The 24,834-nt window shown below is 38.9% G+C and overlaps 1 protein-coding gene across 1 annotated transcript; it reads right to left on the bottom strand.

Moving 5' to 3' along the window:
• Positions 1-22,115: 22,115 nt before the first annotated feature.
• eif1 (eukaryotic translation initiation factor 1) lies at positions 22,116-24,300 on the bottom strand. Its single transcript, XM_043237797.1, has 4 exons — positions 24,127-24,300; positions 23,096-23,259; positions 22,904-23,005; positions 22,116-22,819 (listed from the first exon to the last, which is right to left on the bottom strand). The coding sequence occupies exons 1-4, from the start codon at positions 24,155-24,157 to the stop codon at positions 22,775-22,777; spliced, it is 342 nt and encodes a 113-aa protein (XP_043093732.1). The 5' UTR covers positions 24,158-24,300; the 3' UTR covers positions 22,116-22,774.
• Positions 24,301-24,834: the final 534 nt, after the last annotated feature.

The raw sequence follows: 24,834 nt of genomic DNA on the forward strand, positions 1-24,834 counted from the left end.
AGTAAACTAAAAAAAATGTTGGTCTAAATTCACAATTTATGTAAAATTACATGCATGTCAAAGATTTTTTTTTATATACATAAAGGTTGAATCACTGATATCGCACAGACTATTTTAATCATGTCCTTACTGCTTTTCTGGGCTTTAAATGTGATAGTTGTGTTGCTGTCTATGAAGGACTGGAAAGCTCTCGGATTTCATCAAAATGTGTTAATCTGTGTTCCAAATATGAGGGTGAGTAATTCATGGAAAAGTTTTCATTTTCGGGTAAACTATCCCTCTAAAGCGATAGTTTAAAGGGATAGTTCACCTAAAAATGAAAGGTCTGAAATCATTTACAGTTAAGTAATTTATTAAACAGCTGAAAAAAACTCACACAGGTCTTAACAACTTGAGGATGAGTAAATGACTAAATCGCTATTTGCATCAATTCGATTGAAAAAAAAATGCTTTAAAACAGCATAAAACTGTAAAAAAAAAAAAAAAACTTTGCATTGATAAGGAAACAAACTACCTGTGAAAACATATTTAATTAAATTAAGAAAATATGCAATCACCATAAAATAAATTGTGAACATTTATGAAAGAAATAAACCAATTTTCTGGTGCATTTAAAGATGTCACTTAGAATTTGATAAAATAACTTTTCTTTTAAAATGTTATTATTTGAGCAACAAAGCTGTTTAAATCATCACTTCTACCGTTGTTTTATGGTTCGGGGGCTTGTGGTGTCTTGTTGTCATGTCAACGTATTGTAAAAATTATGTCTGTCAGTCACTACAAGTTATGCTGTGACGACAGACTGGGGTCTTGCTTGGAGCCCTGATTAGCTCTGATTAAGAGAAAACGGCAATAAAATTTGGCAAGTTGTTAACTAATCCTGAGCCACTCCCTGTCAGACGGGTATAAATAGGCGACAGATGTAACCACTACTCAGATTTTGCTTTGAAGCCCAGTACTGCATATTGGCTGTAATGGCAATTTCATTTAAAGAGAAATTGTGGTGGTAAGACACAATCAGCGGCATCCCTGTGGTTCAGTGATTCCCCTGGGTGTTTCACAAAAGAGCAGTTTCTGAACACGGTTGTCTTGCGTCTTTTTAAAGACGCAGTTTCAATTGTGGTCTCTTGGTTGCAGTCGTTTCCTTACCTCTGTCAACGGCCACGATCGTAGCCTTCAATATCTGGACATCCAGCACGCTGAGGCGGCATTCGTGGATGGTTTATGCGTTTGTTATAAGCATGTAACCATGGCAGTGCTGCGATCCCGTCTTTCTCTCTTCACGGGGGTGGGAGGGGCTCCTTCTGTCATTACCTACGCTGGCTTTTCTGCTACCAGCTATCTGCCAGGCCAGTCTCTGCAGATCTTTCACTTCTTCTGCAGCAGTTGTTCTGTGTGGTTACCTGATGATTTTACTGCGCTGACTTATGATGTGCCCAACATATCGTTTGATGCACTGATAGAGGATCAGATGTCAAAAGCAGCATCAGGGGATGGGCGATTGTCCTCTAAGGATGAAGTTTTTATGGGGTCACCCCCCCTGGAAGTTATAGCCATCGCCAATTCAATAGTGAGCTGAGGCACTAAAATACACAAGTACCAACCCAAGGTTGATGCAGGAAGTGTGTTCATTAATTGACATCGCCTCAGCCTCTAAATTCATTGTGCCCAAGAAAGGAGGTGGGTTTTGGCCAATCAAAAAATGCAGAAACGCATTACCAAATGTGTTCTTCCTTGACGCAGATCATTTCTTCAGTTTGCGTTTGAGGGTCGAGCTTGGCAGTTACAGGAAGTGGGCATCAGGATCCTCAACTATCTCAACAACTGCCCCAATCAAGACAATTGTCTTGAGACTGGAGACAGGGACCTGGTGTTCCAGCAGCTCAGCCAGTTGAGGTTTCGGATCAACTGGGAAAAGAGGTAGCTCTCCCCCATGCAGAGCCTCTCTTTTCTCTGTGTGGAATTGGATTCGGTGAGTAGGTGTGTCTCTCAGAGGAGTACGCCTAGTCAGTGTTGAACTGCCCAAGTTCCCTCAAGGGCAGGACGGGGGTCCCAGTGAAACACTTTCAGAGGATCCTGGGGCATAAGGTGTCCACAGCCGCTGTCACACAGCTTAGATTCCACCATTTGAGACCACTTCAACACTGGCTTCACTCCCAAGTCCCGAGATGGGTATGGTGCCGTGGCACACTTTGTATGAACATCACACCGAGCTGTCATTGCACATTCAGCCCATGGTCAGACCTTGCTGCTCTATGGGCTGAGGTGCCCCTTGAACAAGTGTCCAGGTATGTTGTTGTCACAACAGATGCCTCTACCTCGGGCTGGGGCGCCACATGCAAAGGGCAGGCAACCTCGGGGCTCTGGACAGGGTCTCGACTGCATTGGCACATCAACTGCCACCAGCCTTGCGGCAGCTCTGGCCACTACTGCAGGACAAGCATGTTTTGATAAACATGGACAACACTGCATCTGTTTTGTATATCAACCACCAAGGGGGTATACGTTCATGTCGCATGTCTCAGCTTGTCCGCCATCTCCTCCTTTGGAGTCAGCTGCGAATCAAGTCACTGCGTGCCATCCAGGGAAGCACAATCATGCAGCCAATGTGCTGTCACAACAGCTCATGCTTCCCGAAGAATGCCGATTCCACCCACAGACGGTTCAGTTGATTTGGAATCGATTCAGGGAAGCCCAGGTAAACCAGTTTCCTTCACCACGAGTGCTCCAACTGCTGGCTGTCCATGACCGGGAGGACAAGGAACAGGTCCTGTGAGTTGCTCCATACTGGCCCACTCAACCAAGTTTTCGGCCCTCTTGGGCCTAGTTTTCGCCCCTCCTGGATGCATACTGCTGAGGAAGGACCTCCTCACTCAGGGATATGGCACCCTCTGGTACCCACGTCCTGATCTGTGGAACCTCCATGAGTGGCTCCTGGACGGGACAAGGCAGATTTGAGTGCTTGGTGATGGTGGACACTATCACTCAGGCTAAGGCCCCTCTACGAAGCCAGGCCTACGCACTGAAGTGGAGTTTGTTCATTGATTCATGTTCCTCTCACAGAGAAGACCCCCAAAGATGCTCGAATGAAGTAGTGCTTTCTTTCCTGCAGGAGAAGTAGGCTGTCATTTTGGAAGTGTATGTTGCTGCTATCGTGGCACATCACGATGCAGTGGGCAGCTGGTCTCATGAAAGCACAATCTCATTGTGAGGTTCCTGAGGGGTGCCAGGAGATTAAATCCCTCAGGTCACCCCTAGTGCCCTCCAGGTATCTTTCTGTTGTCCTGGCTGGCCTTCAGAGGAATTCCTTGAGCCGCATGAGTCAGTTGAGTGATCCCAATTGTTTATTTCCTACGGTAAGATTCCCCTGCGGGTGAAGTTGTGTCTTCCCTTGGCAGATTACCTCCCCTTCCTTGGGCAGGACTTGATGCAGAGACCAATATCACATGCAGTACTGCCGCTGCTGGTTCAGTCCAGTGTTTCCACATGTTACCTCCCTTCGGGCAGGATGTGGCCTCCATAGCATCCTTCTCCGGAAGGTTCGCTCCCCTTAATTCTGTCAAATAGGGAAATTGAAGCTATCTCTTCAAGGTCGAAATCCCTCCCTTTAGAAACTATTTCTATGGCTTGGCTTCTCCAGCAGCATTGTACTCACCGCTGGTCCCTGTGAGCACCAAGGTCAGCAAATTTGCTCTGGGGCATTGGGAAGGTTACGACCTTGCATAGCATTTGCTTGAAACGCTGTAGCCTGGCAGAGTTTGTAGTGCAGCTGGTTGTGATGGGGTTCAGGTTGTGGTGTTGTTCATAAGGACCCCAGTCTGTCTTCACAACATAACTCATACTGACTGACAGACAGGGAACGTCTTGGTTCCGTATGTAACCCTCATTCCCAGATGGAGTAAACGGACACATTATGTCACCTTTAACAACCTCGAACCATCGCTAGGGGGCCAGGGACGGCCTCTGGGTTCCTCAACAAAACCTGACAAATGGTTAAACCTGTCATTTATACCCGTGTGACAGGGAGTGGCTCAGGATTAGTTAACCGCTTGCCAAATTCCATTGGCATTTTCTCTTAATCAGAGCTAATCAGGGCTCCAAGCAAGACCCCAGTCTGCCGTCACAACATAACGTCTCCATTCCCTCCATCAGGGAATGAGGGTTACATACGTAACCAAGACGATATTTTTCATGAACTTTTCACAGCAAAAGCAAGTTAGCAATTTTTCACACTAAAATCACGGTAACTCAATATTGTTTCCATCTTGTGGCAATACTACTGAAACACTAATATTTTAATGCTTACAGTTTGGCTTTATTCACTTATGCCTCACTGACGTGTATTTTCAATCAAAAAGAAAACAATTATTGCTGGTCTTCAACACATTTACCCAAAGAAATAGCAACGATTTTAAAATGGTTGGCAAACTTTTGGATGGCACTGTACACTATGTCATTTTAACAGAAAAAACATGCAATTCTCTGTTATCAAAATATTATTATGCTCCTCTGCACTGAATAAACTAAAAAAGGCTTCTTCTCAAAGCTTTAGTACACCGCCTGACGCTTCATTTACATTAGAAGATGCTTTTATCCAAAGCGACTCACAAATGAGAAATGCAGTAAGTGATTCATTCTAAGGAGACAGAAACATGACAGTAACATTAGAGACAAAATTCCCAGTGCAACTCCGGATAGGACAGAACAGACCTTGTTTGTCCCCCCATCAAAAGGACAGCCACAGTTTTGGATGGATTGTGGGTAAAATCGGATGAGTCAGACAATGTTCCTCACAGAGTTTAAAACAGACTCCAGTGCTGCTAGAATATGTCCCACAGCCCAACACTTATCCGCACGGACACAGAGAGCACAGTGTTAAATGGGGAGACAGACACAGAAGTCAATTATATATGTTACATAAAACAGAGCATTGTTCTTTTAACTTACTGGAACTATAAAACAATACAAGCTTCAAATGCAGCTCTTGATGTAACAGCCGCCAGTCGGTACGAACAAAACACAGTGAACCTGACATATGTATTAAATAAAACCTGTCATATAAATGAGATATGTTTTGTTTTCTTGTTACATTTTTCATTATTGAATTAAACACTAATATAATTTTTCAATGTTTATTTTGTTATGTATGTTGTTATATAATATATAAACTTTTTTATATTTTACTATTTAATATAAAATCTGAAACAAAATGTAACATCTAAAAAAAAAAAAAAAATAAAACATAAAAATATACAGACACCAAAGATAAAACAAATATGTATATTAAAATAAAAATATATTATTTAATATGTAAAGTTTTTATTATTTAATATAAAATTATGAATAAATGTAATGTTTAAAATAATTTTAAAATATTTTTATACATTTTATATTTTATTACATTTTTTTTTAAATGTTATAACTCAAAATGTACCATTAAAAATTATATTGACAACACAGATAAAATAACTATGCTTAAAAATGTATATTACAAAATTACATATTTAATATAAAATGATTTAATATAATTTCTATTAATATAAAATGTAACATTTAAAAAATATAGACTGACCAGCCACTCAGGACATAACATGACGACAATCATACTTGCATAACTGCAAATAAATATACAATTAACCAACTGTGTTGTAATCGTAGGGAACCTTTAAACGCCTTTTTAAGCAGCTTTTAAAAATTGGACTTTAGACTTGGACTTTCCGACTTTTCCATTATGCTCCTGATTTGATTCTCCATGCAATTTTTGTCCTCGCCGGTACGTTTAAAGCATTTAAATATAGCCGAGCGGAGTGTAGCTGAGCTTTGATGAGGTTGAATGTGAGAGTGCTCTTTACAGAGGAGAACACGGCATTATGGGATAAATGCGTCTGTACATTGTGCCTGCTCTCGCTCAAAAGCCATCGCTGACAATGGCTGAGGGAAGGTAACTGGATGTCCGTAAACACAAACACACACACTTTGCAGAGTGGCAGCTGGGCTCATCTGCCCGGCAGGGATAACGAAACAAAGACGACAGACAGAAAAGCAGAAATGAACGGTCATGAAAAAGATTAAATAAACTTGGGTGGTATAGCAGTGCGAATGTGTGTGCATGTACAAAAAAAGGAAAAAAGCATGTTGTATGAAATCAGTCAGGAGTGAGAGAATATGACAGTGAGGGGGTGGGGAGGGAGAACGAGAAGCAAAAAAAAAAAAAAAGCACAAAGGATGGTGTGGCGAGAGAGATTGCTGTAGCCATAGAGCAGCACTGGCTATGGAGTATGCAGGCCTGTTACAGCCTCGGGGCTTCTGGGTAAATAGAGAGAGCACAGCAGGATTGGCCTGGTTTGCTCTATGGCTTACCTAACGCTATTGTGAATGCAGATCCGCACTGTTTTCAGAATCAGGTTCACTTCTATTCAGATTCAATTCAATTCAGCTATGCTTTTTGCTATAAACGGCTAATCTTTGCAACATAATAGACGTCGAGCTCACAGAGGACTGGCATTATGAATAAATCATCAGTGGATGGTATTATGACTATATTTAAGACACAAAAGATTTGGGCTAATTACTGGTGTTTGCCAGGTCAAGCATCGCTACTACTGTTGCACATGCTTAGGGGTTGTTCAAATCCCTTACTTTAAATATTAAGCTTAATTTATGCAACAGACATTAAACTGGTGGAAAAACCCAAAACAGACCTGATATCTAGAGAATATAATCATAATCATAAAGGTGAGCTCTTTTCACTGTAAGCCTGTTAATAATAACTTAAGTAATTTGTTTATTGGCCCTTATAGCAACACCCTGGCAACAAATGTAAAATGTGAAAATGTAAACAGACTTGGGCGAGAAAAAGTACTTAGCAACCACCATACAAAATACCATAGCAACACCCTGGTAGCAGCCCACAACAATATCTAATATCTGCTGTCAAGTTTTGCAATGATGAATGGCACATTTTTGTTCAGAAATACAAACTTGGCTGAGCAAGCAGACCCGTCGTAACCCAAAATACCTTAGCAACCACATAGCAACACCCTGGCAACAGCAATAAGGCTAATTTCATGTTGGGCAAGTTTTGCACTGCAATCACCTCCCACATTTTCTTCAGATAATTTAATCAGACTTGGGCCAGTAGGAAACCACCTAGCAACCACCCAAAACACCTTAGCAACCACATAGCAACACCTTGGCAACAGCCCAGCAACATCAAACATTTTGGCAGTCACGTTTTTCAAGTCTTTTTCCACTGTTTCCAAGTCACTTGTATTTCCCTCAGAAGATGTAAACAGACTTGGATCAGTAGGCAACCACCTAGCAACCATTTCAAATACCTTAGCAACCACATAGCAAAACCCTTGAAAACACAAAACGACTGTAAAATCACGGCTGCCTTATTTTCTCATAGTTTTTGCATTTTCTTCAGTAGTATTTGGAAAAATGGGAAAAGATTTTATAAACATTATATTTCAAAACTATCAACAAGCCTGATTAGACTTGCTGTATGTTTGTGGCTCTAATGCAATGCGACATATCTCAAAAGGTTGGATTCACAGCACCGTGAATTGCCTCTGTAGTTGAAAACATGTAGTCATTATGAAAGTTGCAAGAGTGCTGCTATTGTTCGAAAAGCATTCTGTCATCGTTGCCTCTGTTGCTCACTCTCTGCAAATTGTGGCAATAATGGATGGCGCATTTAGAGAAAACCGTGAACCAGAGAAACAAAAATAAATATGGCACTATCATTAGAGACCCATTCAGAGTAGCTGCAGATAAAGGGTGGGAGCTACAGGGATTTTGCTTTTGTTTGTGTTGTAATTTGCGTGAACATTCAGATTTTTTTAAATCAAGCTTCGTTTCTAATAAAAATCCTCAAAGATAACAGATTAAAGACACTGACATTTTCTGAAGATGTGCACAAAACACGTGGGGCCGGATGATATGACAAAAAATACTATCGTAACATTTCTTTCCATATCATAAAACATTAATATTTCTCACAATACTGATTTACCCTTAATGGGAGAAGAAGTGCTTTCCATATGTTTGTTAGATCTTGAGAATGAATGTAAAAATGATTTATTTGTTCACAATTAAACTACACAGCTACCTTTTAATTTAGGGCCCTATGAAATCAGTTTGCCATTTTATTGTATTAATTTATATTACTAAAACTTTGATGAAAAACCATTTCATCAATCTCTTAAAATGTAATTAAATTAAAACAATTAATTTACAACAAAGAATTTATTTTTATGGCTTATTTTTATCGGAAAGGATGCTGCAGAACAGCACTGTATAAATTTATAATAGTATTCTGTATATTATATATCCATACAGAGTAAAATGTCCAGAGTTTATCATTATCATCAACATATTTTATTGCAATCTCGATATGAAATTGTTCATCGCCAGCCATAGTGGGTGGTTGTGAATATATACCTTATGTCTGCTAAGGTCCTCTGGGTGTTTTTATAAGTGTACTGATACTGATAAACTCCATTTAGAATGGCATCAAAGCAAACGATAACTCATTTCGATAATGCAGAAGTTAACATTTGCATTTGCTAAACATAGCACCATTAGTAAACCTGCAGGGATTCATAGGAAAGGAAGGCAACAGATGATAAAGAAAAAACATATTTTGCTCTTTTCCGCGGCAGCGCTGACGGCTTAGAGAGTTTCTTTCCTTCAAGCGAACACAGCAGAGATGCTCACATCCTCTGGGAGAGAAGAACATTTACAGAACAGCAAACATTTCATGAGTCTCTAATGGCGTTTTCAGTGTTGACGGATTGACAGGAAAGGTAAAGAGAAAGATAATGACCCCAGACATAATGAAAGTACTCATGGCTCTCTTAGCGGTAATGCATTATCCTCCTTAACAGCTGCTTAACTTCTCACATATGAGAAATTGTATTTTATGAATATAGAAAGAAGCCAATTTTAAAGAGGTACAACGACAATGCTAAACGCTAGTTCCTTCATGGTTAATACCTTTAGGTAATACTGTTATATAGAAAGCCGTAATTATGATGGATGGATGGATGGATGGGCAAGATGAACTGATGAATGGATTGACTGATAGACAGGTGGATGGAAGGACGAATGGATAGATAGATAGATAGATAGATAGATAGATAGATAGATAGATAGATAGATAGATAGATAGATAGATAGATAGATAGATAGATCAATAGAAACAAAAAATCTGTCTCCCAGGAAACAAATCATTCTGGAAACATTGTAATTGCATTTAGAGTTTAAAAAAATCTCTATTGCCATTTGTGGCTGAAACAAAAAATAGCAAGTGGTTTATTTTGTTGATCTTTAGATATCAGTTGAAGCACGGATGAGTGATGTTTAAAATAAAAATCAGTGTTACCCCAGGGTAAGCCTACAAATAGTGATTTTTATGTATTTGCTCTATAACAAAATTTTATTCATTTTTACCCCAAAGCATCTAACAAAGCTTCAAAAATGAAATATTTAAAAGTATAATTGTGGCTTTAAGACTGAGGCATGTACTAAAACCCGTATCAGCTTGAGGCTCGGTTCTTTGCTACGCGCTAAGCTTACTTCAAGCCTAATGGGGGAAGAAGCTTAGCTGGATTTTTAATTAAATGATATTACACTTTAACACAGTAGCTCTCATTTTCTCTGTCTCCCAATGGTTTTTTTTTCAGCCTCGGTGCAACACCTAAATATACAACCGTTCTCGTGCCGGCAAGGACAAATGGGCAGATGAGTTTCCAAAAGCCCATAAAAAACTAAAGTGATTTACGTAGACTCGTATTTAGAGATTACTTTGATCTTCCAAATGGCTGAAACCCACATTCATCCGAACTCTGGCTCTCAGTGGAAAAACCGTGCAGATAAACGGAGTCTGGATTTGGATGACATGGGCAGACTAAGCTGATATTATTCCTGCTGAGGCTGTCTTTCACATGTCACTCTGCATGTCATGCTTCCCCGGTAGAGGAGCTCAGAGAAATCGCTGCCACCAATACTGATTGCTCTTTTCAGAGAGCCATGCTACCAATGAAGAACAATGGGCCACGGAGCACAGAAAGGTAAATAAACGTGCTCTTAGGACAAGGCCGAGAGAGCCACAATCACGGATCATAATCCACTTGTAAAGCTTCAAATGCATGCGTTTTTATGTGGGGTGCAGATATACAGCACTCACAAAGCTCTGACGGAGGGTTCGATGTATATTTAAGATGGGTTTTGAGGGTCAAGAAAGACCCAGGACTCTGGAAGGCATCAAACTCAATTTACAAAAGCATAACTGGTCGCACCTGCTAGAGATTTTTAACAAATGTTTGGTTATATGCCAAACCCTTGCGTAAATTAAATATAGAACATCTAGTGGACAAAAGCAGATGCACTTTCAATTATAAGTGTGAATTGAAATAAAACAAATATTGAATCAAAACCTTAAAAACTAAAACTAGAAATAATTAAAATACCTTAAAAGTATGATAATCATTCATAGAATTGTTTTTAATCCAATACAAAATATTTATTTACAATTAAAATAGTTTCTAAACATTAAATTTAAATGAAAAAGAACATTTAAAATTTAAAAGAGAAGTTATTTCTAAATAAATACTAAAGCTACAAAATACTGAAATAATACTGCACATTGCAAATTAACAATAAAACCATTAACCAATTATTGGACAGTTTTAAAATTCTTTGTTTCACCCGAATAAATACATTTTCAAATAAATACTAATAACTACAAACTATTCGCTCTAAATGTCACAAGTGAATTTAGATATCAAACCAATATGAATTTTAATAATGATATTTTCTCTGTAACATTCTAATTTCACCCAAAAACTTGTTTCGAACTTGAGTTTCTGTTAGCCACTGACTTCCATAGTATTTTTCTCCCCATACTATGAAAGTCGATGGCTACTACCATCTGCTGTCTGGTTACCAACACTCTTTAAAATATCTTCTTTTGTGCTCATAAAACAGCATCTGTAGGGTACAAAGACTTATAAGAATTCCTTTCGATATGACCTTTCTGAAAACAATCCACTGACCTTCATACACTAAATACGCCGTCTTTTCTCGATCGTTGACTCGCCTTCTGAAGAAAAGCGTGTCAAATAGGGGACAAACATGAGTAAGCGCTCGAGTAGGTGAGCGTACGTTCTGCCAGCGAAGGAGAACAGATGAAAAACACGTGTCACAAAGGACAGAAAAAGTGGGAGAGCGAAATAACACGGGGAACATAAAACAGAAATAAGAGAAGTTTCTGAAGTCTGTCGGGGGCTTCAACTAGACGTGTGTGGGGATGCAGATAAGTGCAGGAGGCGAAAGCGGGAGATGGCAAGGGAAAAATAATGACAGCTCCCTGCGGAGCTGGATAAGAGAGCTTATATTTGGACGGTTTCTGCAAGACGGTGCCTACGTCGCTATTGCGTAATTGACAAAAAAAATGAGACATAATGGAAGCGGTAGGAGGGGCTGAGAAAAGCAGCAGACGAATGGGGGCAGCTGAATAATTCATTCAAATGTAGTTTGGGTCTTGTTCTCACACATCTATTATTGAACATTAGCATGCTGTCAGAAACCGAGATAGCAGGGCAATTTCACAGATTTAGCCGAAGCCTTGTCTCCCAGTTGGAACATGTGAAGCATTTAGGGGATGAAAAGCTTCCTTTGAAGTCTTTAATGAATGTCAGGAGAAATGATTTGTTGCTATGCCAAAAATACGGCACTATATCCGAGTGCCCTCGTAGAAGCATTTAAATTTATATGACCACAAGTTTTGTCTGAGGCTCTCGGTTTGCTTTGATGAGATTTGCGTTTGATTCGGGCTATCATTTATCATGTCTCTTCCCCAGGATTCAAACACAACGGCCATGTTCTGTCACATTTCGCAGGGAAAAACCGACCAGACAAATCTGTCATTGAGCGTTTTAGCGTCAGCGACAGGCGCTTTCGTGTCCCAGGGGTTGCTTTTTTATTAAAACTAACAGTTTTCACCACCAGGCGTTCATTCGCGAAATGTGAAAATATTCATTACTGCATTTTAAACCTCTGATAAACTAGGAATGAGATAAGCATAAACCAATTTAATATTTATCATGCGCCGAAGTAGAAAAAATTGTGTAGAAGCAATTTTCAATCAGAAATCGCTAGTAAATTTCACAAACAAAACAAAAGCAAAAGGCAATTAAATGTGACATTTCCAAGCAGAAAAACTGGAACTGTATTTCTTCCAAAGCCTACTCCAGTAATATCTGTTCTATTTGTATTCATTTTATTGCTTATAAACCTTATTTATCTAGTTAGCAAATGAATTGCGGTGTTTAAAGCTACAATTCAGGCAAAAATGAATATTTTATCATCATTTACGTGTCCTCACATCGTTGCAAACCTAAGATGAAAATATTGTCATTCTTATATTGCGATTCTTCAAAATACCTGCTTTTGTGTTCCATGCAATGATGTCTTGTGGTTTTCGGGATGATATATGGGTAACAATTTTTTGGTGAACTATTCCTTTCGTTTCAGGGCCAGCAGTTGAAGAAGCACACCGGGTAATATGACAAACACAAACGTTACAGCAAATAAAATATGACACGCACAAATATGTGAACTGGGAACACAGCTGCTGCTGAAGTCAGAAAAGATGAAGAAAACAGCCAAACATCCCGCTAAAGACCCCGCTGATTACTGTAAAACAAATCCTCGAGAGCCTCATATAGACCAGAAGCAATAATGGCAGCATGAAATATGTATAGTCAAACATCATTTCTGGCCTAAAGGACATAAAACCCAACTAACAAGAAAAGGAAGGCCTTTCTGTCGATCAAAGCATAATTTATTAGGAGCCGAACGCAGCTAATGAATGAATTTAGATTCTATTAAATGCGAAGAGAGTGGCCTCTCAGACTGGTGACTGTCTAAAACTGCCCCACGGGCAAAAACATTTCCTAATTAAATATTGATCTCTAAAGAAGGTAATTAACCAACTGTGAAGGTAGTTGGGCATGAAACGATTGGACTGGGAAATGTTGCTTGTATGATCCTGTTCTGGGCAGAGGAGAGACTTATGAGGACAATCTCCAGGTCTGAATAGCATTCTCGACAGATAAAGTCGATTCTGCTCCGACAAAGCACTCACAGTTGCAGCTTATAGAAACAAACACTTGTGATCACCAAAGCATAACGATAATCTGCTCTATCCTGCGTGGTTTGTCTTTTCACAACAAGCTAAACTCGTCAGCGACACTACAAAAAAAAAAAAAAAAGCCTGTGTAAATTCTGCGCATAATTGTCTGTTTGTTTGAGGGCCGAAAAAAACAACACTGGCTGAAACAATGGTGTGCTTTTGGGCGAAGCTCATATTCTGAAACCCTTAAAGTAGGCCTGCGCTTTTTACTTTAAAGGCCCCAAAGTCTGCTTGTTGACAATTTGGACGAGATCCATAAATGTTTACGTAACTTACGCTACGCTGTTTTTCCACAGAAACGTTGGCTTAAGACAGTAACCTTGGTGGAGAAAATTAATTTTTCACAGTTTTGATGAAAAATTCAGTTCAAAGACAGAGATCTGAGAGTAAACGCAAAGAGCACAACAAACTGCTCTACAGAAAAAGCCCCATGTGAACCTTTGTGCTTTGCAGTTGGATTCTGGGATCATCGGTCTGTCTGCAGATAGCGTTCGTGATCAATAGTTTGCTAAACAAATGTGACTTTTCAAGGCAACACAGCTTCACGCTAAAATATTAAGCAGCACTAATGCAAATATTACTATACTGTTTGTCCTGCAATAGATTATAATAGGAAAATCGTTCTCGCTGGCTTTATATTAAATTGTGTTTTAAGTTAAAAATGTCCCACGTTTGCAACCAAAGAAAGAATGTCTAAAATTTGTTTCAAAAATGACCAAATAATCGTGTCTTGAAAATGAGTTAGGTTAAAAAAAAAAAGCAGAGCTTCAAAGAGGCCATTGATTTTTTTTTACTTTCTTGTTTTGACAACATTTTCTTGCAATCCTTACATAAAAGTTAACAAAAGTTGCATAATGTTTTCTCATTATGATAACTTTCTTTTCTCATGATCTCGACAAAACGAGTTGTTTTTCCTTATCGCAATATTCTTTTCCCGTGATGTCGACAACAGTTGTTTTTTCTTGGGATATATAACTGATGGGCTATATATCCTACTTACTGTGTTACTTCATATTGGCCCAGAAAGAACATTAACGACAGTGAAGACTTTACTTGCCAGTCATTTTACCGCGAACAAGTAATAAACTTAGAATTCTAAAATGCTTAAATCAATATGATTACTTTGCCTGAAAGTATATATATATTAAGTTCTTCCATGCATGGCCCATCACAAATAAATTAAGCCACAATAACAAGAAAATAACAATTGTTATTGTGTATAATAATGCATGGCATCTTAAGACCTCCTATATAATATGATGTAGCAATATTGCAATAACTGCTTGGGAAGGTAAAGCGGACAGTCACGACATCGACTCACCTGCAAATGTGATCAAAGCTTCAGAGGGAGTATTAGCACCCAGACCCTTAATTATTCAGCTGACAATGTGCAGTGCAGATATGGATATAAGGACAGGTGAAGTGCTGCACTCACTGAGCCTCGGGCACTGTTCTGGGTGAAGATAGAGCTGCTGACAGAAAGGTTAACACTTTCACCTGGCTGTTTGCACATTACACTAGTTCAGCTAAGAGTTTCCAGTCCACTGACCAATTATAGGAAAACCATTATATGTTTGCCAGGCACCCTCAAGAGTACAAAAAGTAAAAGAGTAAAAAAAAAAAAAAAAAGTATGTATGTTAAGTATGCACACAGTATGTCCAATACTGACGTCAGCTGACATTGATATATTGTTGTTTTTAGGTTGTTTAACCAAAATCCAACATGAACTCTCATTGACGTCAACCCGATTTTCATTTTCAGCCAAATTGCAGATAATCATCGTAATAATGAACGGCATGACCAGCTCTGGCCAGTTAATGGCAAGTTTGTACCAGCTAATAACCAGCTAATGACCAACTTGGAACGCGGTGACTGCTTTCTAACTGATCTCTGGTTGGTCTTTAGATGTGAAGTACTGGTAGCGGTATTAGTTCACAGTAAATCTATTTTATTTTTCAACTCTTCAAGAGAAAACTGAACTTTACGTACTGAAAATGTACATCAAATCCATCCTTCTTAGCAACTTTAATATCCGCCATGCAATTATCTGAATGGACACGGTAAAGGACACAAATCAAAGTACTAAAGGTCTGCCCCTAATGGTACCGTAGCGCTCTATTAATTGTGCTGAACACTCAAACTCTGTCCGCTATAATTGGCTGTTAGCTGTGCTTATTTGTGATTGGCTTACACTGCAATTATAAATGCTTTGAAGCTGGGGAGATTTCTCCTACACTAACAACGCAGTCCCGGTGTGTCATGCTGTGATGTGAATATTATGGAGGCATGTTTGTTCGTTTAAAGTGCTGTTCTGGATTTCATATGACTGCAATGAGTGCGCATGAAGGGCCATTTTACAAAACGTTTGAGATCTTCTTCTTACCCCGCAGGAGGGAAGGTTTATGACAAATGTTGCTGTCAGAAAACAAGTACTTTGGCTCTCTTGCTTTGGGAGAAAATAAAATGTCATATTATATGGATTTCTCGCCTTTACCCTCTAACACATATACGTACGCAGCATGGAAAACTGTGCATCAGCTCCTCGCATTAACGTTCGATGCAATAAATGTGTTCATTAATGTTTGGCAAACACTTTAGAGGAAATTATGAAATAAAACATCAGGTTAGAGTGATTACAAATTATTTACATAAAGGCTTATTCACATATATACGCACATACAGTGCCCTCCATAATTATTGGCACCCCTGGTTAAGATGTGTTAAAAGCCTTAAAATAAATTCAATTTTTATTGCAGAAGCATATTGTCACACTGAAAATTGTAGAAAAATATAACGTGAATATAAAATGAATTTTAAGGGGAAATAAAAATCCCTGACTAACAAATAATTATTTTTCATAAAATAACTTGTTCCACAATTATTGGCACCCCTAACAATTCCTATAAAATAAATGTAATTGAAGTATTTCTGTCATTTCTACAGTAGTTTACAAAGTTGATCTGAATATCTAGGAACATTTAATTAGCAATTTATCACTTCCTGCTTCCCTGGGGTATAAATATGACATGACACAGAGGCCATTTCTCTTATCCACTCTTCAACATGGGAAAGACAAAGGAACACACCATTCAAGTAAGGCAGATGTGTGTCGACCTTCACAAGTTAGGTAATGGGTACAAGAAAATAGCCACCCGCCTGCAGCTGCCCATATCTACTGTGAGAGGAATCATTAAGAAGTTTAAAAAAACTGGAACAGTAGTAAACAAGCCTGGACGAGGACGCAAGTTTATTTTGCCTCCACGCACAGTGAGGAGGATGGTAAGAGAAATAAAAAATTCTCCAAAGCTCACTGTTAAAGAACTGCAACAAATGATAGCATCTTGGGGTCACAAAGTCTCCAAAACAACCATCAGACGCTATATACATGCCAACAAGCTCTTTGGGAGGCGTGCAAGGAAAAAACCTTTTCTCAGTCACAATCATAAACGCAAACGTTTGGAGTTTGCTAAGCGGTACTGGGGCTTCAACTGGGACCGTGTTCTTTGGTCAGATGAGACCAAGATAGAGCTTTTTGGCAACAGACACTCTAAGTGGGTATGGCGGAACACAAAAGATGAGTATGCAGAAAAGCACCTCATGCCCACTGTGAAATATGGGGGAGGATCGGTGATGCTGTGGGGCTGTTTCTCTTCCAGAGGCCCTGGGAACCTTGTTAGGTGCATGGCATCATGAATGCTTTGAAATACCAGGACATTTTAAAGCAAAATCTGGTGGCCTCTGCCCGAAAGCTGAAGATGGGTCGTCACTGGGTCTTTCAGCAAGATAATGACCCAAAACATGTGGCCAAATCTACACAGAAATGGTTCACCACACACAGAATCAAGCTCCTCCCATGGCCATCTCAGTCCCCGACCTCAACCCCATTGAAAACCTGTGGAGTGAGCTGAAGAGGAGAGTGCAGAGGAGAGGAGTCAGGTCACTGGATGATTTAGAGACATTGTGCAAAGAGGAATGGTCGAAGATCTCTCTTTCTGTGTTCTCTAATCTTGTGAAACATTATAGGAGAAGATTAGGTGCTGTTTTGTTGGCAAAAGGGGGTTGTACAAAGTATTAAATATCAGGGGTGCTAATAATTGTGGCACCCATGATTTGATGTAAAAGAATTATTTCTTAATGTGGGATTTTTTTTCCACTGAATAAATGCACTTGAATTAAAGGATGGAATTTCCTCTTTTTTTCCATTGTGGTCCTATGTTATTTAGAACAAAACTGAATTTTTTAGAAGCTAAAGAACACATTTTAACCAGGGGTGCCAATAATTATGGAGGGCACTGTATATACAGTATGTGCGTACATTTATATAACACACAACGCACACATTACATTTAACAATAACTTTTATTTTAGATGTGATTATGACCACGATTAATCATTTAACAGCAATAAACTACAATGAGTGACCTTTCAACATCTAACCGACAATCTACAAGCACTGTTTGTTCGTGTGGTGTGTGTGTGTGTGTGTGTGTGTTTTCTCTATAGCCCGCAAGTTTCCTCGTTTCACATTCCCTCTTTGCACATAAAAATGCCTTAACGCAAAACTTTTCAAAGCCACTTTTTTACTACTCCTACCAACTCCTACCCGTCCGTAAAACGCCTCAATTCAAGACACACTTCAAGAGTTGCCGTTATCTAAGGTTTATTGCCTGTGCATGAAATGTTTTCATATTCGGGACTGGAACGTATAGCTCAAATCAAAATGCTATTGTGAAATACGTATTTGTCGAACTGTCTTTAGGAGGCCCTAACTGTCAAAGATGTGAGTTACTGTTCTTTTGCTGCGCGTGTTTGTGTTTGCAAGGTTGGGAGACAGATATTTTAATAACTACCCAAGGGAATAAATTAGACTGTAAGAAACTCCATCCAAAACTACTGGAATATATATGCTGGAGTAAGTCACTCCTTACTAAAGATGTCAGATAAGATATTGCTGCATAGAGGCATCTGAAAGATTACAATCCTGTGCATCGTTTGTGCACATAATCAACAGCCGCGTGTAAAAAGAATCTACTGAGCTGAATATCTACCTATAGTTGAGTAAATGCACGCATTTTGCAGCTGAAAGCTGTATTCACGATACCTTTTCATTTCAAGCAACATTTATTCCTAAAGGTCACGCCGCTATTTGAGCAAACTTTTGGCATGAGAGCTCAAAAACTACTGAGCAAACCCACATGGTGCAGCAGAAAAAAATAGATTGTACACGACAAACAAAGCCCGCTGCATCTCGAAACCAACTCAAGATCAACAACGTTTTGTCGCCATGGTACTAAGAGGCTTTCCTCTGGTGGTTTTAACATTCAAAATGGATTCGACATCTGGGCTGAGCACCAGCTCTCCGGCTGGGAGGGAGTTTCGGAACAATGACAAAATTATACAGAAGCTTCAGAAGGATGTTGCCGTTAACATGGCATTGCTTGAAAGCAACAAACATTTAACTCAAGATGTTTCCCACACTCGAGCCATTTTGTTTCAGTGACATCCGTTTAATTTCGAGAGACTAGGCAATACGATCGTGAAAGGCCCGTTTCACAACAGAAAGGAATCAGATAGACTTCAAGCGAAGCTTCTCTCTTTGATCCCAGAATTTGAAAATGTTTAATTGCACCATGTTGATAGCAGTCATTATACTGTAATCATGATCCCTGAAAAGAGTACACCAGCATGGCAATTCACACACTAGCAAGAGGCAGCTCTCTATGTAACTGTCATCTCCCATACACGGTATTCATCAATTTACAGATTACAGCAATTCTCTGAGGGAGCAAACTACTTTTTTTGCAAACAGATATAATGCTGTGGTTTTCAAGTGAAAGATCATCACTGTATAGAATTAAAGAATAATATTATAATATCATAAATAATAATACAGAGTCGGTATTTTTGGAAATTAAGCTTTGCCACTATTAAAATACATTTTTAAGCATAAAATCAAGATAAAAAAAAATATTTTAATATAATATTTTCATTTTACATTGTAAAAATAGCCTATTTACTGTTTACCTGTAAGCCCACTGTTTATTTATTTTATTTTTACGTGACCTTCGTGAGCATAATAAATAAATTATAGCCTATTAATGGCTCAAACCTGGCCACAGTCTTTTAGTCGAATCCACTTTGTCATGCAGTTATGAGGAAGAATTTAATAAAAAAAATTATATTACAGCATAAACTACTCACCCCCAAGCCATCCCAGGTGTTTATGACTTTCTTCTTTCAGATGAACACAGTCGGGGATTTTTAAACATTTATCCTGGCTCTTCCGAGCTTGATAATGCTGGTGGATAGCGGCCATTATTTTGAAGCTCCGTAAATGGGATAGATCCGCAAGTACTGCGACATAAAAGTATCCTACACGCCTTCGGGGGGTTATCTCACGTCCTCTGAAGCAGATCGATGGGGTTTTCTAACAAAACTATTCCTATTTAAACATGACGCCACTTAAAGTCACACGTCGTAAGTCGACTCAGATGTCAGCCAAGAAGCCGGAACTCGCGGGCAAATAACCGGAAGTCAGTTATTTACGTTATATTTTTAACTAGAAATATTTTTTTGCTACAAAAACCCATCGATCTGCTACAGAGGACATGATGCCACTAACTCAGTTTTGTGCCGTTTTAACGTTAACTTTTTTAACTTTCCGTTTAATTTTTCGTGAATGGTCAATAGGTTTTATGGGCGATCCGTCACATTAAAAGTCAGACAAATATTTCAATAATATGTGATAAGTGCTTAGACTAAGCTTTTTTAAGTTATATTTAAGAACACCCACATGATTTATGCCTGAGTGGATCAATGGAGTCCAGATAAATTGGAAATCCCTTTTATCCAGTTTCCATTCTTATGAGTTTAATACTGACTAAAATGCATCTGCTTTGCACTTGAACTGGGATAGAGCCTATATTGTTGTGAATAACAAGTAATCTAATTCATTGTTTTCACAGAGCATATCCAAAGCAGTGATATACAAATAGTCCCGTATACTCCCGCTGATTAAGCCGAAGGCGACGATGGCAAGGAAAAACTCCCTGATGTTTACATTGATGGCAAACCTTGGGAACCGAGAATCTGCTGAGGAAGTCCAGCTCCTCAGGCTAGCGCATTTTTAGCACAATGCAAGCATACATAAATGTTTTTGATTACATGCAGACACATAGAATTAATTATAGACCAATTTGCTGTTTAATTAAATAAAATGCTTATAATGATTTGGCGATTCACGGCGGGTTTTTATAGCAGTTCCATTAAAACCCAGGCAATGGACTGAACTAGCTGATTGCTTTTAGTTGCCAGGTCAATATCCTAGTTGATTTTCCATCAATAACCTTGATTGCTAAACCTTCCTTCGCACAGCGCGTTAAAATATTTTGTTAGTAAAATAAATCTTTTTTATTTATATTTATCTGGCCTGTGACTTGAAATAAGGACACCTTATAGTTCACAACTTAATGTAAAAAAAACATTGTGCCACAAAGTTTCTTGAAGTATTACTAATACTAATAAATACTAACCATGCAAATTAAGGGTTTACAATGCCTGTCAAGACCTTAAATTAACCGTTAAATAAATACACTCTTATTAACCTAATATCTTGACTATACATAGCTAACAACTGCATCGGCATTATCAGTTTTTTTTGGAGCTCCACAATACTTAGTTGATTCTATGGGTAACTGTGATATACTGGATGTCCATTCATCCGGGGTGTTTCTCTGCCTTAATTCGGCCTAAAACACTGGGATAGGCTCCAGCATCCCAATGACTCACGGTTTGGAAAACGGATGGATGGATGGATGGATCTGTGGGTACTGAGCGTGATTTACTTTGGTTTTACAGCTGTAACGTGCAGTTAACTCTTAGTCATTAGTCTGAGTGCTCCAGTCGAATCTGCCAAGAACGACATGTGGTATTTAAACACCACCATCAAGGCAGCGTGACTGAGATTCCCTTAGGATCGGTTTATTAGTCATTTACTTATAGAAATAGAACATTACTATCACTTTCACTCATTTTTAGACTTGCACGACTTGTCTGTGACAGCAAGTACAAAAACAACCAGCCACACAAATATGACTGGCGCATTTAGCCTACTTGTTTTAAACCTTCGAAGTCTTGCTGGGCTGCCAATGTATTCATCAAAATGTATATATTTGAAAGGCATCAACGTGTTATACAATTTGAGATTCAAAATACTTGAATGTCAACAGAGTAATAATTGCTACCGGTATGCCCTCTGCTGTGCAGAAGATAGAACAGCCGTTAACATTTTAAGCTTACAAATGGTGGTGATGGCATTTTCCCATTATATCTGTTAGTGGGGAGTGAACAAGACGGTTATCCATTAAGACAAGCCTTGTACATGGATTTAAACTGGTTATCTAAGCTTAGATGATTTAAGATGAGTATTTCTCTCAAGTCAGTTAAAAACTACCCGACTTTGTTCTGAAATAAGAGATTAATGTGTTTTTAAAATATCTATTCTTTTCGGTTTTGTTTGTACGTTGGCTCTGTAGCTTAAACGAAAATAAAAGGCAGGATCACAAAACCAAAAATAGCACAATGCATATTCTCAGATTCTAATATAAACACACTGTTAAATTTAATCTTTTGGCAGGCTTACCGACGTCTCACTTGTTCTTCATGTTATGACTTTTGCAAATCTGACTCTGTTCTTCAAGGTTTTCTTTGCAATACGCACTCATCGGATTTAAACTAAAATTATACTAGACTCAAGTCAGTCTAAAGCATTGATAAAACGACCATCCACAGGCAAGATCAGAACGTTTTCACGCACAACCACACCAACTGCTTCATGTTATTAACTTGATATTACAACCAAAGCAAGCACTGCGTTGAAAATATTTCCCATTTAAGAAATTAAAACATCAAACGTATGGGATATTGTTTATTCCAGACCAAAAAACAAAATATGGTATTACAAGTTTAGAAAATTGAAATTATGCATATTGTGAAAAACAAGGGTAAAAAAGGCAGTTAGAGATGCATAATGAGACAAGATGGGGCTGCCGTGCTTTGTGCACAAACGGCACACCAATGTAACCCTGAAGCAGGCCGGCCCTCATCAGAAATTAAAATGCAGAATCTTTATGGTGATATTTAAATATGAACCAAGAAATCAATACACAAACTGCCCCATCCACAGCCCGCCCATCAACTTAAGGATTGTGCAAAACGTGGCATCTGAAGGTTTTATTGAAACACCTTGTACAAAACAAAGAGAAAAAGTTACATGGAATTTGTGCTCGAGAGCAGCACAAGATGAACTAAAAAAATAAAAAAGGACTAAAGGAGGGGACAAGGAACAAAAAAAATCATTTATCCCGCATAATTTGCCTTGCCGTCTGTCCATGCTTGAACAGGACTGGTCGTTTTGATAAGGGTGCCATACTAAAAAGTCTCAAATCAGAGGTAATCATTTTCAGCTTTTTTCCTTGAGGGAGGGGGGGCTGCTGGGGGGGAACAGCAGCACAACAACAGGGTAAGTCGGGTTAAGAGTCGGGGGGAGGGAAGGGGTCAGTTCACATCAGCTTCTAGAACCCGTGGACTTTGAGCTGCTCCTCTTTGGCCAGTTCAATCTGCGGAATAAAAGGAAACGGGTCAATTAAACCATTTAAAGGCCGTCGGGGTTATCTGCCAAAAGCCATCAAGTCCATACTCACATCAGTGAGAAACTGGCAAATGTTCTTGCGCTGATCACCTTGCAGCTGAATTACTTCACCATACTCAGGGTGCTCGATCACAGTCCCATTGCAGGCGAATTTCTGAAGACGCAAACACAGGGAATGTTAAAAACGCTCCACCCACGTAACTATAAACCAATGAAACGTGCGTTAAGCGACTTAAACGACAACCTTCTTGAAGGCCTTGACTAGCTTCTTTTTATCATAGTCATCGGCTATGCCCTGAACCGTGGTCAGAGTCTTCCGCCCGTTCCGCTGTTGAATTCTTATGTGGATGTAGTCCTCAGTCCCAGCTGGGAGCCGATCATCACCCTTAGTTGCATCAGCAAAGGGGTCTTTGAAAAGATAAACAGCATTAGCGACGTTTGCGGCATCAGATTTCCTGCTTTGCTTGAAACGGAGTTAATCTTTCAACTAGGTCACCTAATGTACTTTATGAATTAAGGACAACTAACCCAATTGATTCTATCACCTCAAACATTTCAGGGTGTAAAATCTGCTTCTGAGGGCGCCTCAAATGAACGTGTTGGAACAAAGCAAACCATCTCCGTTAACGACAGTGTAGAGTTCAGGTCTGATCTGGCTGTTCATTAACCGTTCGTGTACCGGACCCGTTCAATATCTCAAAAGGCGTGAGCTATTTTCACATAAAACAACGGTTTGCGTTTTGCGGGTGAGCTGCCGCCCGCCTCGACATCGATCCGAATGTAGAAGACCCGAGATGTTTCTCGGAGATCGCGCTAACGTTAAGTCTAAAAATAAGCCGTCATCCACTGGCGTCTTCCATTTTGTATTTCGTCCAGAAAAACAAGTTGGCGATCAAAATGGGTTATATCGGACGTCGGGATGGATCAAAACCTCGATTTCTTTCTAGATAGATTCGACGGTAGCCATCTGATGATCTACTTTAAAAGGACGTATACGGTGTTTTAATCGGGTGAATTATCGATACTTGGAGCGAACAAAACGAGAATAAAAACTGAGGCCTAGTTGCCGTTTCTCTGTCAGCAATTTTCGACGACAAAAACGGCCTTTTAAATACGCCACCACTTTTAAATATTCCGTAAACGGGTTTGAGGTAACTAAATCGTGTTTCTAAAGAGGCATCATTATATTTTCTCGGTAAAAAACACTACGGTTTTAGTCGCCCTTCCCCCCCACACAATAAAACACTACCGTTTTTTAGAGATCTCGAGTCTTACCAAAAGTTTGGAGGTTCTGGATAGCGGACATACGATAAGATTCCCTTTCCTTTCGGACGACAACGGGTGGTCTCGCGGTTTTGGTTTCTTGGTAATCTGGCCTGATTATTGAGGGGATTTCTTCTCACTCGGTGCTTCGATAGCGTTTGCCGAGCTTACAAAATGGCGACCCTGGCTCTGGAGCGCTTGAAAACAGCTCCGTTTAGCCCCGCCCCTGCCTCTAACTGAGAGCATGACGTCACCCAAACGCAAGACTTCTCCTGCCGTCTAACGGGAAATATTTCGGCATTGTTAGGTCAAATATGGATATTATTAGAGTGAAGTATGATGTCCTGCTGAAACAATTAGACAGCCGAACAGCAATCACGTAACACAAAAACGGTGCTCATGATTATTCAACTATATATATCTTATAAAATCTGAGGAACTCAAATACATATATATATATATATATATATATATATATATATATATATATATATATATATATATATATATATATATATATATTTACATATATGTGTATGTATATATATATATATATATATATATATATATATATATATATATATATATATAATATATATATATATATATATATACATATACATATACACACATATATGTGTATGTATATATATATATATATATATATATATATATATATATACACACACACATATACATGTTTATATATATATATATATA

Source organism: Puntigrus tetrazona, chromosome 4, assembly GCF_018831695.1.
Source record: "Puntigrus tetrazona isolate hp1 chromosome 4, ASM1883169v1, whole genome shotgun sequence".
Classification (NCBI taxonomy): Eukaryota; Metazoa; Chordata; class Actinopteri; order Cypriniformes; family Cyprinidae; genus Puntigrus; species Puntigrus tetrazona.